At 37.4% G+C, this 20,000-nt stretch overlaps 1 protein-coding gene across 1 annotated transcript in view; it reads right to left on the bottom strand.

The window, feature by feature from the left end:
- Positions 1–20,000, bottom strand: part of MEIS2 (Meis homeobox 2) — a 171,972-nt gene that overhangs the window by 136,050 nt on the left and 15,922 nt on the right. The window contains 1 exon segment of the mRNA XM_066321436.1: positions 19,118–19,232. Within this exon segment, the coding sequence (XP_066177533.1) occupies positions 19,118–19,232 (115 nt within the window).

Below are 20,000 nucleotides of genomic sequence, written 5' to 3'. Positions count from 1 at the left end.
TAACAGTAAAGTAAGAAAGACATGGCTGGAATGTTACACATGGGGAAACACGATTAGAGATATACCAAATTGCTCAACCTAATCCCAAGCAATAGAATCTTATGGGCACTGGGAATTTCTAGAAGAATTAATCATTATATGTTGTAAAAAGCTCAATTAAATACCCTTAGAAGCCAAGCAAAGATTCTTTCAGACCTGCCTGTGATACGTAGTCCTCTCAGCTGCAGAATGTTTGCCTCTCTGAGCATCCCTTCTCCTCTCATTCCCTTAGATACTGAATCTATGGAAAGCACACTTTGAGAAAAAAAAAATCTTCAGTGCTTTCATGTCTTATACACTTGGCCATCTTGAATTAATAGGAGTCGTTGAAGATGCACATTCTTAAAAGAGCTGCAATTTCATTGGTCTAATCTATGAACTTTAAAGACCTTCATTTTATGAGCTTTCCTCAGGGTAGGTATTTCAGTGTTCAAAAAACAGGGTTATGGACTGTTAAGTTAAGCACATGTTCTGCATCAACATTTTAGTTTCAGCAGGTTATTTGGTGCCAAGTTTGCCAGTCAGTATCATCAATTCGAAATATGTGCTTGTTTGTTTTTAACAGGTGTTTTGAGAACAGCACAGGACAGGAGTAAAGCAGTGTTAATATATTCATTTAGTATTTATCCTTAATTCTGAAAATCCCCTTCCGTCTGAAACATGACAAAACTTCACCTCAGGTGTTTAAGACACATAGAGATGGAGCTGAAAAGGAGTGCAAATAAGTACTTCTGTTACTTCATCAGCCTGGTGATCTGTGCAGTCATTTCTATTGAACATTTTTTCTCATCTAGTAATCACAGGCCTGGGTTTACATATGGTACAATCCATCTATTTATAGAAAACTACCTTTTATTGTGCAACTGATGTTAGCTGTAGAAGAAAAAAGTAAGACTGAACCTAAAATCCCAGTACCCTTTAGATAATGAAACAACCATGGACTTTAACTCAGTCTGTTCTTCTGAAGATCATTCGTTAAGAGTTTGCATCACAAGACAAAGATGCAGAAGAAATTAAAACAGTCTAAAACCAAAATTGGACTGATCCACATCAGTCATGCCACAGAACCAAAATAATAGCTTGCTCTTAAAACTGAGTAACAGCAAAACATAACAATAAGATTTACACATGCACCACTGTCACATTTGTGGGTCAGTTGAGATGGTGCATCACAATTTCACAAAATACACATACGCAGATACACACTTCTTGCAGGTGTTATCTCAGACTTGGTCTGCTGAGAAGCCAAGTGAATCCCCACAGCGACATTTGAAGGTTTAAAAGCTCAAGTTTTTGTTTCTAAATGCCTATGAAAACATTGCCTATGCTCAGAGGCCTTTTAAAACAAAACCAAAGCTTTTAAAGCTTCAAAAGCGGTCATGGGAATTTGCTCATCAGGAGGGAATCCTAAATGAAGGCCAAGATTCAGTGGATTCCCCTGGACATGGGAAAAGCCATAGCCTGTCTGCAGTTCTACAGGTTCTTGTAACAGATGTGGGCTGATTCTGTTCATGCTTTACATTACACAAAATCAACTTTTAAAAGGTTTATGTCCCACTATTCTTTGCTATACTATTAAAATCTCCCCAAAAAACAACACTTCAAAGCTACCAAAGAACACAACACTACCAAAAATCACCCCTACGAATAAAACCTACCTTAATGCAAGTATTAGACCACCTCCCAAAGTCATTAACTTAAATTAAAAAAAAAAAAAAAAAAAGAAGGAGAGGTGGAAGCTATGCTTTGAATTTCTAACATTATAAACTTAAATACTTATAAGACACTGACTGTTACTTAAGGAGACTGACTGTTGCTTTTTAATATGTGGGAGATGATTTAGAGAAGGCAATATTCTAAAGCTATGTTAAAGGCCTAAACTACTCTGAAAAACTTTCTATTTTTAAAAGCCAATGTTTTCTATCTATGACATTAAAAAAAAAAGAAAAAGTAGTTCTTGACTAACTTAAGTTGTAAAGGACTGTTATAAAAAGGCAGCTAGATAGTAAAATTTGAGTGGATCAAGTCTGCCAATTCAGTTCTTGAAAGCATAAGAAGCCTGGTGTAAATGAAGTCTTTCTTCCCAAAGTGTGAGATACAGCTTTTTCTCAGTTTTAAGGTAAAGCACACAAGTAAAAACCCCATGATTTCACTCGAATTTAACATCAACACCCCTGCCAACAGACTTTTTACCTTTTCTTTTGGATGTACTGATCCCATTTTGCTCATAGAAGCTACACCTTGCTAAATTGAAATAAGACAGACAACTCAAGAACAGCTAATGAACATGAAGAAGGCATAAGAGCAGAGGATATTATGTTGGGGTTTGTTTGTTTTGGTTTTGTTTTTTTTTTTTTTTACTTTCAAAAACAGTATCCTTCTCAAATAATCTAAAATAAGATTAATCATTGCTCTAACAAACATCTGTTTAAAGGAAGACTGGAACAGAGGACCAATACATGGATGCTCCACTGGACATCTGGTCGTGTGTGAGAATATCATCCTGCTCATTACAGCCATGGAACAGGACCCTTCACATCCAAGAGCACTACAGTGGCAGGCAAAGCAGGTCCAAGTGGATGGTTTGAGAGTTTGCCTCAGCTGCAGGGTGCTCTTTGCATAGTTTACAAATTACGTGCTCAGCCTCTTAAGAATAACTGAACCTTACAAGGAAATTCTCTAAGGAAGCATGTAAAATGTTTATATGTGAATAAACAAGGAAAATAAAATACGCACACACCTACTAAGAACGTGAGCTGCTCCTCCGAGCTCGTGTAAGGCAGTCATGAAAGTAGCAGGAGAAACAAACTCAAATCTGTACTCTCTGATTACATGAAGACAAATTATATAGAGATATCTCTTTGCCGCGCAGGCATGCTAAGATTGAATCAATTCTGCCTTCAGATGTACAGACTGTGCTCCCACCAACTCCCACTGAAGTCAGAATTTGACCTATTGTGTACTTTACATTCACATCAATGAAGTCAGTAAGAATGCAGAAAATTGCTTTAGAAAGATGTAAAATTCTTTACTAGTTCTAAAATAAAAGGACAGCTCATTTTTTTTAAACAAACCAGATTGATAGCCATTTGGAAGAGCTTAAAGGAGGGTTAATTGGCATACAGTAAACCTGAATTCTGACAGTGTGGACTTCTAGCTAAAATGACATTCTCTTTGGTGGTCTTAGACTGTAGGATTAGTTTACAAGAAAGTAGAGAGGGGTTTGAAACCAAACCCTGAATGTCAGTGATGAATTACCAGATTAGAAAGGCTTGCCTAAATTCAGATTCAGAAAGGAAAACAAAATAACAAAAAAAAAAGGGAAAAATTTGTAGCTAAGGCTGAGTTATAGATTAATAGCATGAATGAAAGATCTCTAAAAACAAAGAAAGAAATCAATAAAGCCCTTCTTTCATAAAACCTTGCTCATACACAGAACTTTATCCAAAACTATGCTCAGAGCTGGGAATATGAACTGCTAATAACACTGAACTCAGGGAAATAATTAGGACAGCCAATTCAAAAATAAATGAAAGTGTTTCATCTATCATTGCAGATATAAACTACAGAAGATTTTCTTGAAATAGATAAGGTAGGATGAGTTTCATTTTTCTGAGAGAAGAAAGGAGAAAACAGGAGCATACAGAGTGTAAGATATACAGTATCAACAATGTCTAAAGTAAGTTTGTAAGAGAATTTCCCTTATAACTGATAGACTGTCCCTTAAAACTGAAAGAAAATAATAAAATCTGTAAGCAATTAAAAATAAGAAATATTCTACATTAACATCAAAGTCTTTATTTGTCCTTTTAACTGGAAAATTGCATCGTTACTTCCCTCTTGGATGAAGTATGAGAACTGCAGTAATTTTTTGCTTTTTAAGATCCTTTCACAAGCACAGAAGAGAACACACAGAATTGGAAGTCATACAGGATGTTAGCACAGATCAGACTATCCTTGTTACCCTAAAACAAATGACGCCTATATGCATGAAGCATTTTGGTAACCTCTAAATCAAAACTTAATTTTGTAATACTATAAACTTATGGAATTTACCTTTTTACACAACATGGATAAAAGACTGCTGACTAAATATGTCTGTTAAAATAAAGTATTAATTAAGTTTAACACTTTGCATCTAGAAACATGTGTCTAAATTTACCACTGGGAAAAAAAAAAAAAAGGACATGAACCAGAAATATTTTCTTACTCCAATACGTTTTCACATTGTGACAGATGTTTTGCACAAAATATGCTAAGTGTCTGAATCCACAAAATGAATTGTAAGTGCATGAACTCAGAAGCACATGAAATCTAATCAAAAGTCTAATAAGCTAAAGTAGAGAAAACTTACCAACTTTAAGTAAAATATTTGTAGCTTTTGATTAGAGCAAAAGTGTCAATTGAAAACAAATCCTACAAAGGCTGAGGTGGTCAATATTAACCTCACTGTGGGCTTCTTGATTTTAGTAACAGGACTTGCAATATATAGAGTAACACAACGTAATAGCCTTTGCCAGACTGAGGTCCTACTTCAGCTGCTGTAGGCCCTTCTGAAAATGGAAAGTCTATGCTGAAATATACATAAGAGTCTTAGTCCTTAACAAATTTCTTGCCTCAAAAATATTTGCCATCTCCATCATGCTAATTATTACATTAAAATATTTTAAAAGTGTCAGATTACAGTTTGGACTTAATCTTAATACTGAGAAATAAAAATAATAGGCATTAATGAAGAAATTATATAACGGTGACAGCCTTTGGCTGTAGAAAAACACACGCAGCTCTAATAATTTTCTCAAGGCAGAGAGCTGACAGTTACACTCATTGGGTTTACATGTTCTATGGCCTGAGTGTTTTTCATTCAAAAACAGCTTTATTAACAATCTGAGAGCACAGAAAAACAAGAAAAAAGAATCCTGCTATAAAAACTGACATTCTCCTTTTATACTTTTTGCAACAATTTTCTTTATATAAAACATTAGGGAAGAAAAATAATGTTTGGGCATGAGGTGGATGCACAGCATACATGGTTGTTTTAAACAAGGGAATTATGTACACAGCTGAATGGAAGTCTATGAATACCAAGCAATATAATCAAGTCAAAATTACTGCTGTCTCAATGAAGCGCTTGGGATACTGTTTGAGCACCAGGACCTCAATATGTTAGGTACTGTACAAATAAACCACAAGGACAACCTCTCTCTCTCTTTTTTTTTTTTTTTTTCTTTTTTTTTTTTTTTTTTTTTTTTTTAACTGGCAGAAGCCCAATGTACCTCCATTGATTTCAGATGTATTAGGAAGGAGGGGTCTGATCCAAATCTCACTGAAGTCAACCAAAGTCTCTTTCTGTTGATTTAACAGGCTTTGGATTAGTCCCTAAATAAGAACAGATTTTGGCTCAGCTAAAGGATTTCACTTAAGCCCTCTGCTTGTTCAAGCATCTAGTAGGAGCTAAGAGAACACTGCGGTCCTACTGAGTAGGAGGTTGTGCTCATTCCAAACTATCCCTTTTAACAGATGTAGAGGGTCAGGAGTCCCACGAAATGGAGAACCATCAGTAAGTGGTAAATCTGAGGTGCGAGGAATTAGGAAGGAAGCTTCAAGCTGAAAAATTTTGATTTGTGCTATTTGTGCGATGTTCCGTCCTCTTTAGGCAGGAGTGTAAAATTAGAGAGGGAGTTCATGTGAGTTTCCCAATTTTACGCTCGTAAATTATTTAAAACCTTAGCACCAAGTCCCACAATAAAATTATATGTGCACTTGCCATATTCCCTCTGCTGAACTCCCTGTGAATGAGAGCTGCCTTTAGTCAAGATATGACCAACTTGCAGCTGTACGTAGAGAGGCCCAAGCAAAATTTAAACATATGCAATTGCTTAAACAAGTGTCGTCATAGTAAGCTGGTGGGCATAACACAAGATTATAGGGAAAAGTGCACTCTTTACTTATTTAAGAATTAAATGCCAGGGTTGTCAAAAAATTTCATGGTACAAATCACATATTAATGGAGAATTTGCTGAATTCCCCAGTTTCTCTTTCATGGCTGCTCCACCAATCCTTGTCAGTTATAGCAAATGCTTTGTTTACACAAGAAAATAGAAGACCCCCAATCCTAGCCCGTGCATGAGGAATGTATAGTGCCAAGGGTGTACAAAGGTAACCATCCATAAAATAATTTGAGCTCATTCCATGAGTTATGAGACCAGCAGTTTAGGACAGCACTCAGTGCAAGTTTGAGCATCTGGAGTTAGCAATGGACTTCAGCCTCAGAGCAGCTGGGAAGTCACTGAAGCAGGGGGAAACCACTTTGTCTTGCTCTTTCCTGGCTCACTGCCCCGGCTGTAGGTAGGAATAGGGTCACCAGGGCCACTGTGCCAACTCTGCCACCAGACAATTTCCCTGTGTTAGCTCCTTATGCCACAGTAAAATCAGCTTCACAAATAACCTAAAAACAGACAGGCTATGGGGCTGTCACTTATGTACCACCCAAATGTATCAGCAGAAAACAAAGAATCATTTACTTTGTCCAACTCCACATCTACCTGAATTAATACATTGCATACAATCAAACAGAAACAGTCAAATTCCTTTGAGTTTACTGCAATTAAAAATAAGAGAAATTTTCAAAACGGTTGGCATTTCAAGAAATTGAATGAACTGAAAGCACAAATTAATTTTTCTCTGAAGCTCAATTTAACATATAAAAACTATTGGAGGAAAAAAATTATTCAAAACTTTGTCGTGCAAATATAAAAGACCCAGTGCTTATTAACATTTGTCCTTTAGAATGTAGGCTATGATGAAATTTCATTCCAAAATATATCAGGAAGTACTAGAATTTTATGGTTGTCTTTTTGCAGATCCTTAGTTGTCTTAATGGCAGTAGTTCCTATGGAAATTATAAAAAAACTAATAGGTTTTTTTTTTTTGTGTGTGTGTATTTGTTTTTTAAGATTTGTTTTTTAAGGAGAATCATGCTCTGCTTTCATTCATTTGGATGCATTTGACCCAAACTTTGCATATCTGAAAGCAGTGGCACCCCTGCTCTTGCTACAGATTCCATGCAAGAAGGATCAAGATTTCATGGGAATAGTGCCTTTTTTTTTTTCTCTCCTCTGAGAATGAAGAACTGCTTGTAACTGACTCACACCGCCTTCCTTCAAACCTTCTCTAGACAGTCCCTGCAGTGATTCATGAACAAAAGACAGATCTTTCATGAGTACTGTAACGGTGATCCAGATACTTAGTTGGTGCACTTTAAAATATTCTTAGGTTCTGTAGAGAGCCAAGCTACTAAATCTAGATTGGAGCGCTTAAGTCTAAAGACGTTAATCAACAACTGAAAAATAGTAACACAAAAAGGTTATCAATTCCCCCTCAAACGGATAAGATGTATTTCATAATTAACAAAAAGCACCTAAATAGAAAGCAGATTATTCATGATACTGCTGCCATCTCCAATGCCCTAAGCTTTTATTCTTAGCCACCACTGCCTTTGCAGCTGCTGAAAACTCACAGGCAACAAAGCAGGGGGTATACTACATCTTCTCATGCCAGGATGAGAAAAATCAATGTCCATGTTTAAAAGACAGAGCTATTGATGTGCAAGGTCACTAAGCATCACAACCTGTTCTATAGCTCTAGAGTACTAAGGAATTCCTAAAGAAGAAGAAAAAAAAAAAAAAACCCAAAACCAGTGCATTTTATAATCTTGTTTAAAACCAACATTACCCTTGAGTCCCTAGGAGCTAAATAAGAACACAGAATCCAAGTTTTCCTTGGTCTGCAATTGCTATGCTTGTTCTGGGGGAGAGAAACAAAACCACTAAACAAGAATAATCATATATAATGATACAATGACTTTTCAAACATTGGAAACACCATTTTAGACTTTTCATCCTTATGAAAATGTCACTAAAGAAGTGGTGATGTGATCCATGCCATCCTTTTTTACTACTTTATAAGCCTTGTTCATTAATAGCAAAGTTATAATACAAAATTAAAAGATCAAGGCTATTTCCTTCACATGTTTTCATCTTTGTGGAAAAAAGAGGAAATGTTTTTAATAGAAAAATTTACAAATGCAGTATATCCAGAGCTTATTTTATGAAATTCAAGAAGGCCAAGAGAAGAGCACACTTGAATTTTCTACATGAACATTCCCTCCTGGAATATCAGAGCAGTCCACAACAAGAGATGACTACTTCATACAATTCATGGAACTCTAGTGCCTATTGCACAGATGGGGAAGAACAGTAACTTACACAAGGTCCCCTCAGACTCAGTTCTGCAGTTAGTTGCTCCTGAGTAAATAGATGCACTTTTACCTCATGAATAGCTGAGAAGCTACAGGGGAGCCCACCAAAATAACAGATGTCTTCCCAGTGACCATACTTGTTATTTGGACAACGCCTGCAGGTAGTGGGATAATTAATGTGGCTGTCACTGTTCCCCTGTATTACCCTACCTATGTGACTACATTGCTTTTTTTACAGCTCACATGACTCCAGAAAGTTGCAAATCCAAATCTCTACATGTGTTTTCAGGTGTACTTTATTATTCTTGTAAACATTTTTAAATACTCTTTTACATTTACTGCATGCACAAAGACTTTCACAAACCAGTAGAAACCACTGGGTAAAATGGCAATCATTTACTTGAAGATGCTATCCTAAACTTATAGACACTCATCTGGTTTTAAAAATCTTCAGCTTATCAAGACTTATATGTAGATGGTCTGATTTTTTAGTGAATGAAAAACCCATATGAATTTTACAATAACTTAAGTGAATAGGAAGGTAGAAAATAGGAGAAATTACTCACATTAGCCTACATAAATCTTCCTGCAACTTCAGCTCCAACTTTAACAACCTGTAGTACCTGTTACTAGAAATTATACTAAGTATATTTAGACACCAGATTTAGGTTTATTCATACCCTGTAATCAGTTACTTAAATGAGACATGATTTTATAAATGAAAAAAAGCATTTTACAGTAATTCAAAATCAGAATGGTTTGAAAATTCAGAACTGTGAACAAATGCGTCAAATCGCATTAAGAATCAGATAAACACAGCTGTCAAATCTTCTTCACCTGTCCTACTTCTCCTGCTATATAGATATAAAAGCTGCTCTGAAGGTGTAAGAATCACCGAGTGGTTAGCACTCCTCTTCTCAGGCAAAAAGACAAGGCATTTAGACAAAAGGCCGGCATACAACAATATGTGGTGCCATAATGCAGTGTTTGATGCTCTAGAGGGCCTTCAACAAGTACTGTAGAGCAAAAAAATCAATCGAAAATCAGCATGATAAGAGAGCATGAGTTGCCCTGTAATAGCCTTGAGCCCCACAAGGCTACCGGGGTCCCTTTCATCGGGCAGGCTGCCCTGAGCTGGGTGAGCCTGCCCTCCTGCCCCGAGCACTCCGGATGGGTCCGTACCTTTTACCCATGGCTTTCACCTTCATTCTGGTTCTGTGAGGGGTGGAGCTGATTCTCTCCACAGCAGACATTATGGGACCGTGTTTTCGATATGTGCAGGAAACAGTGTTGATAATGCAGGGGTGGGCTTTCTCTGCTGCTGAGCAGCAGTTGCACAGTACCACCAGCACAGAGGCTGGAGGGCACAAGAATTTGGGAGGACACACACCTGGGACAGGTGATCCCAGCTCACCAAAAGGATATTCCCACACCATACAGTGTATTGCTCAGCATATAGAGCTGTGGAAAAGAGAAGGGGAAGATGCCCAGAGTGATTTAATTGTTGCCCTAAGTCACTCTTTTGCATGATGGAGCGCTGCTTCCCTTGAAACAGCTGAACACCTGTCTGCTGAGGAGAAGTACTCAATGAATTCCTTGTTTTGCTTTACCTGTTACATTGTCTTTATCTCAACCCATGAGTTTTTTCACTTTTACCCTTCAGATTCTCTCCCCCATCTTCTGGCAGGGGGAATGGGCAAGTGACTGTGTGGGGCTGAGCTGCCAGCTAGGGCTAAACCACAACCACCTTGCACAGTAAGGGAAACAGACAGTAGTTCTTTTAAACTTTTAAAAGTGGAATTTTATTTTTCTTGGCATAGATTTGAAGGCTTTAAGTTCTTTCTATCTCTCTTTCTTTTTTTTTTTTTTTTTTTTTTTCTTAGATAAATATCTCCTCTAAGTAAACCTACTGATTTTGGACTTTAAACACCCTCAGAATTAAACAGATCCCTCCAATCCTATGGCTGAAGTTATAGAAGTGATTCCTCTGTCATGTTTAACAAAGTACAACTCTAGATGTACAAGAGAAAGAAATACTGTTCAATTCCATGCAAATTGTTATGCATGCAACAAAATGGGCCTACAAATATTTCACTCATATGGTAGGTTTAATTTCAATATTTCTTTAATTACTTTCCAACAATGTCTGGTTTCTGTTGAATTTATGCTAGTACTTGGCATTTGATGCAACCCCAAAAAGATAAGATACATATGTCCCCTCTTCACAGTCTTGGCATTTTTACCTTAACTCAGGCATTGAAGGGATTGGTTTGAAAAATTACCTTGCTGATTAGATGGGTTTTCTGGTAAATTTATTGCATTAATTCTGAATATGACATAAGGTATACAAATGTTCTGTCTGATTCAACAGCAACATATCATGGCTTAAGGAGGACATGTATGCTGATCTCCGTGAGCAAAGAAAGAGCTAATTGGGAGTTAGATTCAGTGTGATTATCAGCTTGTTTATGATAAGGGAGTACTCTTCTGAATAGCACTGTAAATTCATTCCCTGATTGTGGTGTTAAACCACAGCTCACCCCTCCCCCCCCCTCCGCCTTTTTTTTTTTATTTGCTTAGAAGGGGCTTTAAACTATTTTAAGCAGATGATAGTGTCATGCTTTGATTTTTGTCCATCTTAAAAAATAAATCAGCTACATGAGCCTGATGTCAAATTCCACTTTCTAATCGGAGAAAGGCACATTTTAAGTGTTTACTATAAGAACACATTTGGGTAATTTTTCCCCATGTCATTATGAACATTAGACTGACCCAATTAATATGAAATGTTTCTATGCTGCTGGAACAGACCGTGTTACAGAAAGAGCCATTTGCACAACCTGTTCATGATTATGGGCCATAAGGACACAAAGATGGCATAGACATTTGTGGACCATCTGAATTCTTACAGAGGAACGAGAAAGAGGAAAAAAATTTTTTGTTAGCTGACTGTTGTGGGTCATGTTTTTTAATCCAGAGTATTGGACATGTAACACAGCAACAAGAGCTGATCATTTTGTTTAATCACCTTTTGGATGTGTGCCAGATGGTCTCTATTGAGAGCGCTGCAAACAGAGAGAGATGAACTGCGTCTAACATGCCACTAGAGCTTTCCCGTAAATGTCTGAGAACTGAATCCAACAAGAATTTAGTCTCAGAGCAGAAAGGGATACATTTAAAAACTATGTGCATTAACTATACTTTTCCCCATAGAATCCTCACTTGGCATGAATAATTTACCCTCTCTTATGCTAATGGGATCATGAAAGTATCCCTGTGTCTTTAGTGCAGCTATTCTCAGCTTTCAGTAATTACCCCACCCAGTGAAAATAACATGGCTCCTGCAGCTGAACGGCCTACCAGTACCTGGCAATTAGAAAGATCATGGCTGACACAGGAGCGGTCCAGAGATGGACACGCAACCTTCGGCAGCCTGAGGAGCAGTTTGAAAAATTAAAAGCCTTCCACTGTGAACGTTTCCGTTGTTGCTCAGGATCAACATGGAGAGAGCAGCTCCTGCAAGGGCATTTTTATTTTTAAGGATGACACAGGGTACTCCAATGTACTGTTCAGGCACCCCTAAAATTTACATTAAGAAATATAAATATTTCTTGGTCATCAACAGCTAAAATAAAGCTTATGGGTTGGTTTTGTTTTTTGAGTTGTTTTTGTTTTGTTTTAAATAAGAGCTGTCCTAATAAACAAGAAGGAGAGAATTAAAAAGTCAATTAATTAGTGTCCTTCAGTATCTGACAATTTTATCTGCTACACAAAGGAAACCCATCAAGGAAAAGTTTTTATAAAACCATTACAAAGAACTAGGCTTTGACCTCTGGCCATAGCACTCCATGTTAGGTAGTTCACTATGTAAAAATTATCAGGCTAAAACATCTGGGAAAGAAAGCTATGAAACAGCAGGGAATGTGGCTGGTTTATTGTTTATCTTTTGTTTATGAGGCAGTATTCAAGTTTAATTACTACTCTAAATTAAACTCTAACAGGCATCAGGAGACATCCCTTTACACAACTATGTTAAAAAAAAATCCAGAGATTCCAATACTAGATCTTTCAAATACATTGGTATATATAGGAAGAAATTAGTCTGTAACAACACAGGGAGATATTTAAGGCACTTAATACTGTATATTTGAATGTGTTACATTTTGAAGCCACTAATATTGTGGCAAATAAACAATTATAATTTAGTGAATGGAATGTTATCTAGCATTTGGAGGCAAATTGGGTTAGGCTGAATAGGATCTGGGATAGAAGGAATGGCCTAAGGGGAATCCTACCTTTGTATTTTGAAATACAAATACATAAGTAATATATATCTACACACATACACATATATATATATTTAAAAATACCCAGAAACATGAATTCGGAGACAAACCTCTCCACAGTAACAAATCTCTTAAGTAAAATCATGTAGGTTTTTTCTCGGAACATTCACATACAAAAGCAGAGGAAAGAGTTCACTATGTTTATCATAACAGTAAGTGACCAGTTATAGATGAACTTAGCTGTAGGAAAAAATAAAAGTTGAAAGCAACTAGCAAAAGATTATTCCAGATGGCATCTGTCATATTGTATTTAGGGTTATTTTAAAGAGATTACTGCCACTATGAAAACATTCCATTGACAGAGTTTTACTAAGGCTGCATTTGAAAACCCAGCAAAACATACTACAAATATAGAAGTAAATATGTATGTACATTTTTATCCACATCTAAATATACAAACCTACATGCATTAAAAGGTAAGTGAGGTGAGTAAGATGAATACAAGTATAATATTTTAAACACCACACACACACTCTAAGCTGTAAGTAAATAAAAGGTGAGGAATCTGCAGTTGCTACCAGCCTGATTATTAGAAAACTATACAATGAAATGAAAATTCACTATGAAATTTTAATGCTACTTATTGAACAGTGGGTAGGGACACACATCTTACAGTTATTGTTTAATTGCTGGAGTCAGCAAACATTTATTTTTTCACACAATAGACAAATAAAAGAAAGGATGGGAGGATATCAAAATTTGACTATATTTAGCTAAGCTGGTTCTGGCATGATCATGGTTAATGTGCATGTGGTGTGCAGTGTGAGCTCAGCAGTTACTGGGCCAACTGTCTCAGTATTTCTGGGAATTCTGCCTATTCACAGTGCAGGGATTGTTCAATTGCTGCAAAATGTACAAAATGAATTTTACAAAAATGAATTGTAAGGGAGGCCCCATTACAATGACTTTACAGCAAAGATGTCAACATCAATTTTTCTTTCATGCATAGCTAATGATTAAAACAACATATTCCATTTGCCTAAGAATTTATTTCTTATTGGCACATCAAAATATTGAAATCAAAGTTATCTTACTCTACCCTTATTACTCATTGCTGCTGAACCCACACCATTGTTTAAACCATGAAAAAATAAAGCAAACTTGGCAAGAAATACTTAAAACAAAGGCTCATCAATATTCTCCAATTTGTCAACATCTCAATTACAGCAATGGAAAAAATGTAAATTTCATGTGCTTTGAACACTAAGGGGTCTATTCTTCTGTCAGTGCACATGCGTAACTCCCATCACCATTAATGGAATTACTCATACATATCAACACAAGGACGGGCCCCTCAAACTTGAAAGGAAAAGATGAATTAATAAGGGCTACTCGCTTCCTGTATCTTCCTTAGTTGAAAAAAGTCATTGTTCTTTAAGAGTTTTTCATACTTCATACAGTTCACCTTTATGAGAGCTGTGCCTTCTGAAATAATGCATCTCCAGTGAAGCATTATTTATTAGCAAGTTTGATTTTTCAGTCTGGATGTTTCAGCCCTTCTATCAGGAATTTCCTTTCTTACAGAAGGCAGCTCTCTTCCAACAAAATCATTATACCCTATCGCTTTATAAGTAAAAATACAAAGGAATAAAAATGTGTTCTGAATCTTTATGATGAATACGCGTACTAGCTTCAGCAGGCTTACCAAACTTACAGAACTAGGAAAAAGAAGTTGCAGCATTAGCTTTTGGATTAGCTTCCAAAGACTTTCATGAATATGTTATTTTTTAATTGCTGCTAACATCAACATATCCCTCTCCTTTTTCTAACTACTAGAGTTTGGTTCTAAGCTTTGTGTAGTGGCAGTAGTTCCTAATGTTAAAATAGACCTTTGAGCTTTATCACCTAGTCTTGTAAACAAATTTGATTTGCATACTGTTGTTATTACAGAATAGTATATACTGAGTAAGAAATAATACTAATTAATTTTTCCAACTAACATCAGAGAGTTAACCTGTGATGGATGCTTCATTTCAGTTAATATCTTAGTTGACTTTGTCCTGAACCAGATTATGGAGTCTTTGCCAAAGAAAGCTATCATGGACAGACATCAAGCTGGCACAGAAGTGCTTCTAAACTACTTTGAGATTTGCCCTAGAGAGTAGTCTCAGATATTATTCATAAAGGGGCAGATCATTCAGCACAAGTAGTTACATTAAAAAAAAAAAAAAAAAATCAAGCCTAAAAAGCCACATAATGAACTACTCACTCACACACGTAAAGCAAAGTAGATGTGATATTCATTTATGTTTTTACTGCTCTGTAACTTATTAGAATTTCTAATCTCTGGCTTCTTTACCTATGATCAAGTTTGTTACCCCAGGTCTAATCCTAAAAACATGCTGAACTTCCTGAAAGGTCCTGAAGGAAGACAGCCTCCATTTGACTTGGGTGGATCAAGCCCTTTGAGTGAGTGAACTATGACTATGACGGACCCTGGTATCATAAAATATGAAACTGAAATTATTCCCTGATGCTTTCCTGTAGACCACATGTTTTTAAACCTTAAAAAGATTTATTTCCCATTTTTCATGCATAATCTGCCATATTCATTATTTGCAATATCCCATAAAGAAATTAAATAGGAATTAAAGTCTGGGAGCATCATATCTATCACTGTGGTACAAACTGATGCCAAATTCTAGAAGTCATTTAGCCTTTTATGTAAAGGCAATGGCTGTTTTCACTTTGTTTCACAAAGAATAAAGAAAACACAATACCCCAGAAGACTTTCAGATGTGTTTTTCCCTCTCCAAAGGAAAGGGCGGATGATAAAGCTACACACACCTTTTAATCTTCCACTTAGAGTTTTTACACATATATTCCTTGGCAAAAACCCCAGGGTCTTCTCCTTCCCCCCCCTCTTCTCTCACCCCCTTTCCTGCCATCTCCCTTGCTATAACTCAGCTAACCCAACAGAACCAGTCAGTTTTAAATTTCAGTTGGGACCCCGGTGACCTGTTAATGAATCTACAGAGAGGAGAAAAACTCACAGTGTTGAGTTATGCCTGGTGTTGCTAGCTGACTTGGAGTCAGAAATGCTTGAAGCGTTAACGTAATTGCAAGAATGTGAAAAATGAAGCGTTGGGCTCCTGAGCAAAGCGAAAGGTCAAAGCAAGCCCTACACAAAACAAGTCTCTGGAAGATGGCCTCATTAGACCATTAAATCAGCTTCTCCTTTTTCTCCTTTGTAAGATGTTTAGAGTGTTTTATTTTTATTATTGGATACGTTTAACTCTTTCCAAGGCAGGGGGAAAGTTGATCGGACCTACTACATAATTACTAATCTTTAAAATAGTATTATACAGCATTGATTTGCATTTGTGGATCTGAACTGGGATAAAGTCAATAAATGCTTGGTGGATTACAGATCACTACTACTTTGGTTTGCCAGATGATCAATATGTTGTATAGCTTAGTTTTCTGTTGAACAAGTGAGGTGACATGCTAAGAACAACACAGACACTCACTACTAATAAAATTAGGATAATCTTTCAACATTTACTGCCTGAAGGCCCTTCACTTAACTCTTCCTATGCCAGCATGTTTCTAATAATACCAAACACAGATTAGATTAACCGTTTTGGTGCCAAAGGGCAGCCAGGCACTGTAGCAGACAGACTGTCCTCCATATAGAGACAAAATGCCTATACCTTTTTTTATTTGGTTCAAACTGTAAGAATTATGGATGGATTCTTCCAGGTAATAAATAGATCTACTTCATGCAGAGAAAGTCTACAAAAAACAGTCATCACTCATCCAAATCCTTTCCATCTCTTCCCTTCTCAAAATAAAATAAAATTAGAATTTAAAAAAATATTAATAAAAAACAAAAAAAGAAATCGCAGGATGCACATCATATACTCAAGGCAAAAGCAGAGACACCTGGAAAGAGTGCTCTCAAAAGCCAGAAGAGACTGACTGTAGGATGAATCAATCTCTGCTGCCACCAGGCATTAGTGGAGAAGACGGTAAGTTGCTAATGTAACCCAAGACTCTCTAATGAGCTCCCATTTCCAAGAAATCCTTTGGGGCAAGTGGAATACTTGAAATAGCATTTGTGGGAGCTCTTGGCAAAACTGTGAGGAAACCAAGTTGACCCAGGTAAGTAACCACACTGGAATAGCTGAAGAGGGCACCTATCCTTGGCATTGTCTGGTACTGGCTCAGTTGGTACTTCAGTCAGCTGGCAGCTGACTGCCAGCTCAGGAATTATAAGGTAAATTTTCCACGCTAGAAAAGAAAGCCTAAGGAAAACTCAAGACAGACCTCACTCTCTTTACTCTTTCCCAGGACTGAGAGGGCAAGAGCAATCCAGAGTCATCTCCAATTGGAATTCTGCTGGTGCTGTAGAATAATCTTTCAGCTGCCAGAGCTGAATGGAACTGTGATTTGCCAATGAATGTCGGCTTCCCTTTAGAAGGCCCAGATGAGCACAAATGGAAACATACTAGCAATGTTTTATCCTGCTAGACTGGACAGCACTAGTGACTGATTTGGCCCTCAGAGGTTGTTCCTCTTCTGCAGAAACGAATAACAGGTTTGTTGAAAACGTATATATTGGCAGAAACCTGTTTCTAAGGAAAGTTGGTGCAGTAATCATCAACTGCTTTTCCTAATGCTTAGCAGTATTTCCCAAGCACCCAGAGTTACATGACAAGGGATCAGAGACTATGAAATGCAAGATCCCTGGATATGGATACAAGGGATTTCTTTATATCAAGCATGGCTCAATGAAGGAACTTTTCAAATTTCTAAGGGTTCCTGGGACAGAGTGGTGATAAAGTTGTGAGGAAACTTCCTCCCTAGGGGTGGAATGAAGATGGCAGACCAACCAAAGAAATAATTTTTAAGCAGGCAAATCATACGGTACACCAAGCACTTTAGCTACACTATACCATGTAAACATTTGATCCACAGTAAACCCTGTGGCAAATAGACATAACACCAATATGCTGTTCAGCAGTCAAGCTCTCCCTATCATTAGCTGTTGAATCTGTAACAGTTCATGCTGGGTCTTGTACAGCTGCAGTTTAATCCCATAGCAAAAAGTCCTTGTGACTCATTTTGGAGTTGGATCACACCCTTTGCCATGGCTACTTTCTATCAGCAGTAAGATTACAAATGTATAAACAATTCTTACAAATAGGAGACAAAACCAAACCACTCTACCAGAAACAAACTTTGCAAGTTCCTAGAATCGCAACGGGTACAACACTAGATCATCAGGCAGATGAGGGGAACTAGCTCTGTGCCAAGCAACAGGCCATGTGAGAGACATGAAATCACATATCTGTTCTGCTGTTTAAGCATGGCATATATCATGGAGGGAAGCAGTCTGCAGCATGAGAATAGTCAAAGCAACTCTAGCCCTGCAAGGCTTCTCCCTTCTCCAGCTTTGGGATCCTGTTAGGCTAGTTGGATGTCAGCCATGGCAATTGGCTCTGCTGGGCATGTAGGGAAAAAGACAGGCAAAATGCTGCAGATGCTGCAGAAACATCTCGTGGTGAGACCGTATCATATGACCTTACAGAGTCACTGGCAGAAGCTTGCCATGTTTAAAAAGTAAAACAAGAATGGAGTCCACCTTAAACTCTGGACTAAAAAATATCAAAAAAAGGGGGAAGAAAAGAAAAAATCAACTCTTGAGTCAAGATCCAAGAGTGACAGCAGGCCATCTTTAGCCAGTGTTCAGCACTGGAGCCTTGACTCTTACACCTTCTGGAGTCACTTATTCTTCTAATGAGCACATGTAAAACACTATCATAACAGAATGACAGCCTTTGACACTCACTCAGCATGGATACAGATGACCACACATAAAGTGCAATACAGTAGGAAATAAAAAAAAAGCCCTGAAATAATAATCAAACCTCCTGAACCCTGAGAAAGTTTCACTGTATATAGATATGGAAGAGGTTCTGCAGTTCAGATGTATCTCTATTTACCATTCAGAATTCTGATTTTCAGAAGCAGAAACGAATATGTACAAGCAAACATTTCAAAAAATATTTTTCTGTCTAATTCAGGATTTGCTTCCACTTTATATAATTTAGCAGCTTCATAAGTTCACATAGAAGTCTCTTTCTCAGCTAAAAATACAGGTTAAACTCTCCATCTTTAACCCAAGTCAAACAACTGCACCCGCAGCTGGAGAGTATGTCTGTCATTATATTTACTTACACCACGCAAAAATAAACTGTAGATAACCAAATTTGTAAAGGAATTGGCAGAACTAATCAATTGTTATTACAAAGCTTGTTTGAAGATTAGATATTTCGCTTTGAAATAACAATAAAATGCAGCTAAGTGGGTTAGGAAAAGGAAATACCGTCTCCCTAACTTACAGCTGATTATACTGCAAGTCTGCCACTCCATGTTTACTCTAAGGCAGATGTACTGATATAATGAAAAAAGCTGGAGTTATTTTAGTCATGCCTACTTTGTGGAGGGAAAAAGTTTGACCTTTTACCTTGCTCACTGCTGTTGTCTCCACTCTGGGAAGCGTGGCCCCCACTGGAGGGCCCTGGTGTGCCTGCCGAGTGCGTTGAGGTTGCATCATCGTGGTCTCTCCAAGATGAAGGATTCTGGTGTCAGAGTGCCAAGGAATTTTTTCCACGGTTCCCATTCCAATAGCAAATGAAGAACAGAAAGCAAACCGGGAGAAGAGGGGAGGAAGGGGAGGAAAGTATACACATTAGCATTTGTGAAATGTGCCAAACACCTATACTGTTTGCAAAGTGTAATAATTCTTCAGCAAAGGCAAGCAGAGGAGATACAAAGATTTACTTGTTAAAACACAGGAGAGGGTTTTTTTTTTTCTTTTTAAAACTTTCCACAGAGCTGTCTGGATTTAATTGTTTGAATAGTACTGGAAAACAATATTCAGGACAGACAAAACCCCCATAAGTTTAGTTTCTTAAGGAGCTCTACAGGGTAGCAGGGGGCAGAGGAGGGAAGGGCATCTACCTACATGTTTTATGATACTAAGTGTTCTCGTTAGGATCAGGATAGTCGGTATGCAAACTACCTCCCCACACTTTGTTTTTCCAGACTGACTACAGCTGTGAGGGGAGAAGAGGAGGGAAACTTTTTCAAGAAGTACAGGAGAACATGCATGGGAGAGGAGTGTGTCCTCACTCCCTAACCTGTCACCCCTTTAAATGCTGGAATAACTTCCAACAAGTCAAATTTGTGAGGGAAAATAGGAAGCTTCCTCTGAAAGACGTTATATACCAGGAAAGATGCTTCCTCATGCCCAGCCACCACCTTGATATGACACATTTCAAGAGACTTTCTAGATTTATCACTCTAACAGTTCACTTACAAGAATTGTCAAGAACAACCACCAGGTG

The sequence above is a fragment of the Sylvia atricapilla genome, chromosome 6 (assembly GCF_009819655.1).
Source record: "Sylvia atricapilla isolate bSylAtr1 chromosome 6, bSylAtr1.pri, whole genome shotgun sequence".
Classification (NCBI taxonomy): Eukaryota; Metazoa; Chordata; class Aves; order Passeriformes; family Sylviidae; genus Sylvia; species Sylvia atricapilla.
Note: the sequence above shows the minus strand (reverse complement) of the source record. Positions and strands in the feature narration are given on the sequence as shown.